Raw genomic sequence first — 7,432 nt, 5'->3', positions numbered from 1 at the left:
TTGTGCTGTCTGCTGCAAAGACGGCCCAGTTCACAAGCTCAGGTTTTGCTGCTAGAGGATCCTACCTTGGGCTTGCTGGAGCCCATTCCCTGCCAATGCATGGCCCCCCATTGCTCTTGCATCAAGTGTTCTGGACCCGTGGCAACACGTGTGCCCTGTGTCCATGTGGGAGCAGCAACCGGCAAAAGACGTCTGCTGCCAGCACTTGTCTTGGCTGCTCCTTCAGGAGGCCGGCACCTTAATCAGAGACAGGGAACAGGTTTGCATCCCTGAGTTCTCCCTGCCCCCTCCACTTTCCCCAATGCCCTGGCTATCAGCTGGGAGTCGCAGCTGGACATGCAGAACCTGGAGCTTTGAACATCAGACTGGGCAGCTTTTATTTTGCAGAATGCAAGAAAAAAAGTCCAAATAACACGAGGAAACTTGACAGGATGTCTAACCAATCTAATCTTCCTGCAAAACTCAGCAACTGAGGGGAGTTTTGTGCTGCAGCTCATCACTTGCCCGAAAAAAATCATTCCCACAAGGAGAAAGTGTTTCTGCCTTCTGACAGCTGCCGAGCAGGGCCACCAATTGCTCCAGCTGCCGCTCCCAACAGCCCCCTGCAAGAGCACAGACATCAGTGCCCGTTGGCTTTGGCTGCCCTGGGGCAGAGAAGTGCCCCGGGGACACAGCTGTGTGGGGCAGGAGACGGGCACCAGCCCTGCCAGGACTGGGGGCGGTGGCAGGTCTCCTTGGGCGAGGACTTGCCAGAGCTGCTGATTTTGGTGCAGCCCCGGGCAATGGGGTGGGAGCAGCACTGGTGCCCTCGCCCCCACGTTCCTTCTGTGTGTCACAGCCCCGTGTTCGGGAGGGCCACCAGCTGGCACTTCTCCCAAGGAGCCCGTGCCAGCTCGTGTGGAGGCCCCGTGGCCTTCCCGCTGTGGCTGCCTCGGCAGCCGAGGGGGCTCCTTCTGCTGCCGTGGGCAGGCACAGCAGGGGAGGGTTTGCTTAGTTTTTCAGCTGTGCCTAAAGTTTGTGTCCAGCTGTCTTGGATGCTTTGGAGAACGGACTCCTTCCCGCTTGGGGCAGGTTGGCCGGGCTGGGGGAGTCCCCAGGGCACGTGGCAGGGTGTCACAGGGCCCTTTGTGACACGGTGGGATGGCACGGGGCAGGGTGTCACAGGGCCCTTTGTGACACGTGAGGACATAGCACTGGTGGTGAGGTGGCAACGCCTCAGTGCTCCTCGGAGCATGCAACGGGACAGACGGAACAGAGTGGTGCTGTGCGGAGCCCCCGTGCAGCCAACTCCTTCCTTTCTGAACCGGAGCATTTTGGTGGATTTTCTGTGGTGTGAGCGTCCTCAAGGCCAGACCGCGGGACTTGGCGACACGGAGCTTTTGCGAGGTGTCCCCAATCCCTGTGGCAGCTGCCCTTGAGGCCGCACTGCAGGACTTGATAACCCCTAGTGTTTGCTAGGCTTTTCTGTCTTTCAGGTGCCCCTGAGCCCAGACTGCAGGACTTGCTGACCCATACCGTTTGTTAGGCTTTTCTCTCTTTCAGGTGCCCTCGAGGCCAGACCGCAGGATTGGGGACCCGGAAATTTTCCGGAGTCTCCAATCCCTGCGGTAGGTGGCCTCGAGGGCAGCCTGCCGGACTTGGTGACCCGGAGATCTTCCGAGGTGTCTCTCTCTTGCAGGTGCCTTCAAGGCCAGACTGTGGGATGGCGGGAAGACGCCTGAGCCTGCTCAAGCCCTTTCGGAAGAAGAAGGAAGGCCCTGGAGCTGCCCCAACCCAGCACCCGGAGAAGATGGAGCAGTTGCATCCCCTGCAGGAAGGTGAGTGGCACAGCTGGGCCACAGGGCTGGTGGTTGCAGCCGGCTCTGCCTCATCCCACCCCGTCCCCTGTGGACATGCCCAGGGAAAGGGAGGGGGGAAGAGGGCCCGGGACTGCTCCCCCAGCAGTTCCATGCACTGGGCATGCCGGGGCTGGCCCTGCCTGTGGAGCGCAGGGCTGGGCCGTGTTCTCTGGCCTGTCCCGCAGCCCCTCAGCTCTGACCGCGCTCGCTCTTTGCCAGATCCAGGCCAGGACCGGACACAGGAACAGGACCGCGCCCGTGGATGCTTCCGCAGGGCAGCACAGGTACCTGCAGCCACGGCCTCCTGGGCTGGACCTGCTGTCCCTGCTCAGTCCGGCACCACTGTCGGATCTCACCAGGGCACATCCCTCTCTTCCCTGCTCTCCGTTCTTCTGCAGGCCTTTCTGAAATTCTTGGGCATTCGGCGTAAAAGGACCACAACCAGACCAACCGAGGTCATGGCACAGCCTGACCCCAGCCCAACTGAGCTCGAGGAAGACCCTGATGTCACCACCACACTGACTGATGGCACAGGAAACTCTGATACCCCGACGATTGTTCACACAACAAAGTCTGACCCTGCTATGACTGATGCTACAACAGACACTGACACCCCATCAATTGTTCACACAACAAAGTCTGACCCTGCTATGACTGATGCTACAACAGACACTGACACCCCATCGATTGTTCACACAGCAAAGTCTGACCCTGCTATGACTGATGCTACAACAGACACTGACACCCCATCGACTGTTCACACAACAAAGTCTGACCCTGCTATGACTGATGCTACAACAGACACTGACACCCCATCGACTGTTCACACAACAAAGTCTGACCCTGCTATGACTGATGCTACAACAGACACTGACAGCCCATCAATCGATGGCACTGCAATCTCTGACATCCCGTTGAGTGATGAACCCACAAACTCTGGTGCTGCACCGCCCGATCTCACTGCGGAGGCCGACACTGCAATGACCGAGGGCACTGCAGACACTGACCTCGTGCCCAGGGAGAGTGTGAATTATGTTCCCACTCCAGATATTGTTGAGGAGAATGGTGTCTCCAGTCCAGAGCAAGTAAGCAGCCTGCACCCAAGGCTCAAGCCACTCCAGGGGCTTGTGGCCCCTCAAGCCAGCTCCCCTGGGCCCTCTCAGCCTTTGAGGCCAGCACAGTGTGGTGGGAAGGGAAGCACTTGTCAGGGAAGCTGGGCAAGCTGGCAGCTCTTCCCCCACGCCTCCTCCAGGTGCCAGCCTTCGTCAGGAACGTGCACCAGAGACTGACAGCCAGCGCCACTCCAGAAGAGAAGCTGCTGGCGGAGTTTCTGAGGGTGACTGATGAACACCCTGCTGATGTTGTGTTCACCCTCCTGCGCTGTGCCCCATCGTCTGACAGGTACAGGGCCTCCCTGCCTTCACGGCTGGGGGCTTACTAGCCTTCAGAGCGCATCACCCTGTCCATCCTGTCCCACATGGTGTGCCAGAGGGATGGAGAGTTCCAGGACCATCTGGAGCCTCTGTTTCCCAGCCCTGCCATGTCAGCTTCCATCCTGCTGCCGTGGTCCCTCCCTGCTCCTCAAGGCACTTTGGCCAGCACCCCCCTGACACAGAACTCTGGCCCCACAGAGCTGCTGCAACCCTGTGGAAGACCATCACCTCATCGGGAAGGACAGTGGCGAAGGTGCTGTCAGCGCTGCTCCGTGTGATGCAGAACTGGCCATGGCTCAGCATGTCCACCTCCGGCGGGGACAAAACACCACATGTCTTTGCCCTGGCTGTGAGTTTCTGGAACTGGACTTGCCCACAGGTTGCTTCTCCAGCAGCTCTCCATCCTCCCCGAGCACTGCATCTCCCTGCCTCAGGCGCTGGGCTGGAAACCTGGCTTAGGGGCGGGTTCAGGGGCACCAGGCTGGGGGCTGCCCCTGCGTCTTCCCTGGCCTCTCCCTCCCACACCTGGGCTCTTTCACATGGACATTGGGCACTGAGAGCTGTGTCCGGGTGGTTTATCTTTTGCAGGCAACCAGGGTGATTTGGGAGATTCTCCAGGTGCTCCAGTGCCCAGAGCCATTGAAAAAGTATTCCCCCCGTCTCCTCGTGGATCTGCTCTTCCAGATTTCCATCACCAGAGAGCAGACGCCAGAGGAAGTTGACACCTTGTGGAGGGAATGCCAGAAGCAATACGACCTTCCAACAAACTCCAAGAGGTGCTCTGTCCCAGTCCTCCTGACCCTCTCATGCCCTCGGGGCTGCTCAGGGCTCCCAGCGTGACCTGGGCTTTGCTCTGCACCCAGGTTTGCAGTGCTGACCATGAAGGCCCTGCTTTGTCATCTTGAGTGTGAAGATGTCGTGCTTTCAGTGGAACGGAAGCGTGGCTGGGACACGCTCCTCAGTGCTGATACCCACCACTATGCAGTGGGTCTGCTGGCCAGGTGAGACCCCCTTGTCCCCACTGCCCCTGTCATTTCTGCCCTCTGCACAGGGCACCCCACACAGTGCCCGTGGTCGTGGGCCAGAGGGCCTTGTCACCCAGGGATGGCCGAGCAGAGTGGCAAAGGCTGGGAGAGGCGGGTGCACAGGAGGAGCCGCCTCCCAGAGAGCCCTCGTCCCCTCCCAGACTGGTGGGGAAAGACCAGGACTCTGTCAGTGAGTCCCGGGAGAGGTTGGCCCACCTGGCTCAGGGTTGATGGTGCCTGTTTCCCCCGGGGCAGGGAGATGCGCCGTGCCTCGAGCCCCTTGTATTACCCGATTGCCCGCTGCCTGCTGAGGCTGCTCAGCAGGGAGAAGACCTGCTGGGAGCTTCCTGCCATGGCGTTCCTTGTGGAGGTGAGCCTGATGGCGAGCGCTGCCTTGCTGACCTGCCTCCACCTCTCTGCCCTCTCGCAGCCGCAGCTGCCCGGGACGGTGCCGCGCCCTGTGCTGCTGCCTGGGCCCAGCCCGGTGCGGGTCTGGGCTCCTGCCGGCCGGGCATCCCGTCACTGCTCTGTGCCTTTCAGGTCCTGGACTGCCCAAACATGACTGAATGGAGTGACAGCGTCCTGGAGATCCTTTCCAGGCGCCTGTGGAGCCAGTGCACAGAGATGCGTCGCCTGGTGTTGAGAGGCCTTGTGGTGTTGAGCAAGGCTCCTGTGATGGTGAGGAGGGGGCAATTGGCTGAAGCTGTGCTGGCAGCCTGGGGCTGGGGAGCGCAATCGCTTGGGCTTGGCTGGGCCAAGGGGAGGTTTAGCTTGGGGAGTAGGGAAAGGTTCTTCACTCAGAGGGTGGTCTGGCACTGGAACAGGCCCCACTGGGAAGAGGTCACAGCCCCAAGGCTGCCAGAGCTCAAGGACAACACTCTCAGGGACACGATGGGATTGTTGGGCATGGTCCTGTGCAAGGCCAGGAGTTGGACTCAGTGATCCTTGTGGGTCACTTCCAACTCGGGATATTCTAGGATTCCACAGCATTGTGTTCCACACAGGCTGACGGCATGCGGAGCCTGACACGAAGCCTCGTGGAAGTACTGTGGGATACAGACAGAGAGCTGGTCAGGATGGCCCTCTCTGTATTCATCAATGAAGTCCAGGACAGAGACATCCGAATCTCCACCCCCACTGCCCTGCGGCTGGCTGAGGTGCTCCAGACACTCTTTGGCTATGTAAGGCTCTGTGCCCCCCACCCCAGGCGCTGGGTGCTGCCAGGAAACTGTGGCCTGTGGATTTGCAGGCTTGTACCCCGGTGGGCCTGGAGCAGCCGGTGCTGAGGTCTTTTCCTCTTCCTTTCCATCAGGACAACATCCACGTGCAGGTGCTCTCCATTTACCTCTTCCGAAAGGTGATGGAGTTGGGAGTGGAGGAGAGTAAACAACCCCTGAAGACACACATCATCTTCAGCCTGCTCCCACTTTTTTTCCACTGGCATAATGAGAACCAGGATGTGGCAGAAGTGAGAACTTGCAGGGTCTGGTGTCCCCGCGGCAGGGGGCTGGGCTGTCTCCTGCCCTGGCACCTCAAAGGCTCCAATCTCCTCCTGGCCTTGGTCCAGGGACACGGGTCCCGTGCCCTGGGCTGCAGTGCCATGTCCTGGTCTCTGTTGCTCTGCAGGCCTCTCGGGAAGCGCTGCTTCGTGCAGCGTGGTTGCTGAAGAGGAGGGATCTCGTGAAGCTGCTGAAGGCAGAGCAGCCTTGGAGATTCAGTGAGTGCCTGGTAAGGACGACCCCAAAGCCGCAGTCCCCGATGCCCAGAGTGCGGGGCCGGCACTGTGCCCCTGCCCACTGCTGCAGCCGCCCGCGGGACAGCAGCCTGCGCCCCACCCGCTGCTGCCTTGCTGGGGCGTGCGGGCTCCTCTGCAGGCTGCTCTGCCCCCGAGCCAGGGTGCCGCTGGAGCCCCGGCCCAGCTGGGCTGTGGGGCAGGGCGGCCCCGCGGCTGCCGGGGAGCAGCCAGCCCTCTGCTCCCTCCAAAGCCGGCCCCAGCGGCTGCTGCCCGCGCCTCAGGGCTGTGCGGGCAGGGGAGGCCAGTGCTGGGCGCAGGCAGCGCCCGGCCAAGGGGCAGAGCCCCAGCCAACCCTTCCCTCTGTGCCCTGCCGCTCTCTGCAGCTGGAAAAGGACAAGAGAAGAGCGGTCGACTATGTGGGCCAGGCCCTGCCGTACCTGGAGAGCCCACAGGAGTCCGTGCGAGAGGCGGCCCTCAGGTTCATTGGTGAGCCACAAGGTCCCTCCCCGCCCCGCTGCAGCTCGGCCCCAGCCCCGGCTGCTGCAGCGGCAGCAGGATGCGGCCCAGGGATGTGCTGGGGAGCCCCGAGTGCCCTGGTGGCTGCCGCCCTGTGCCAGCCCAGCCCTGGGGAGTCCCGAGGCGGGAAGGCCCCGGGCTCAGCCCTGCCAGGGCAGGAGGGTGCGTGGCCGGGCCGGCAGCGCCGCCGGGGGGGAGCTGTGCCGCTGGGGCTCTGACAGGATCTGTGTTCCCAGGGATCGCCGGCAGGTACCTGAAGGGACAGTACCAAGAGCTGCAGCTCATCATCGATGGTGAGTGAGGGCAGTGGGGCTGGTGAGGGGAGCACAGAGCCCGGGGCAGGGAGCTGCAATCCTGCCCTGGCTGTGCAGGGCTCTGCTCCCTGCACGGATGAGGGACGGCTTGGGCAGAGCAGAGAGAGATTTCAGGGGCACGGGGGGTATTGGGGGCCAGCACCTCCTGGCTGATCCCCTTGGGCCCTGCTCCCTCCTGGCCATGGCAAGAGCTGGGTGGGATGGTCCTGGCAGGAAGGGCTTCTTGGCTCACCAGAGATCTGCTCTCTGACCTTGGCTCCATTCTTTTCTCTTCCAGTTATTGAAGGCATGACTCCCGACAGCACTGCTGTCAAAAGCCTGGCACTTCAAACCCAGGAAATCCTAAGAGCTGTCCAGAGACCTCAGTCTTATCCAGGTTTCAGCGGTTTGAAGATCAGCTCCAGAATGCACAGAATAGGGAGTCTCCTCCGTGGGGCAGCTGCTGGAGGTCAGCGGAGAACTGATCCTGGGAACTCTGTCTGATGGAACCACCTGAACCTGTGGGACAGACCCCTCTGTGCAACCAGTTCCTGTTCCTCCACCTTGAGACTATGAAATCCCTCTTAGCATA

General features: G+C 61.2%; 1 protein-coding gene across 1 annotated transcript; it reads left to right on the top strand.

Moving 5' to 3' along the window:
- The first annotated feature begins 313 nt into the window (after nt 1-313).
- Nucleotides 314-7,432, top strand: LOC135416929 (uncharacterized). The gene is made up of 15 exons (XM_064660275.1): nt 314-1,817; nt 2,058-2,122; nt 2,237-2,923; nt 3,091-3,239; nt 3,470-3,620; nt 3,860-4,047; nt 4,135-4,272; nt 4,552-4,666; nt 4,837-4,974; nt 5,301-5,477; nt 5,609-5,764; nt 5,923-6,024; nt 6,415-6,517; nt 6,784-6,840; nt 7,139-7,432. The coding sequence occupies exons 1-15, from the start codon at nt 1,703-1,705 to the stop codon at nt 7,342-7,344; spliced, it is 2,547 nt and encodes an 848-aa protein (XP_064516345.1). The 5' UTR covers nt 314-1,702; the 3' UTR covers nt 7,345-7,432.

This window comes from Pseudopipra pipra, chromosome 7 (genome assembly GCF_036250125.1).
Source record: "Pseudopipra pipra isolate bDixPip1 chromosome 7, bDixPip1.hap1, whole genome shotgun sequence".
NCBI classification, from domain to species: Eukaryota; Metazoa; Chordata; class Aves; order Passeriformes; family Pipridae; genus Pseudopipra; species Pseudopipra pipra.
Note: the sequence above shows the minus strand (reverse complement) of the source record. Positions and strands in the feature narration are given on the sequence as shown.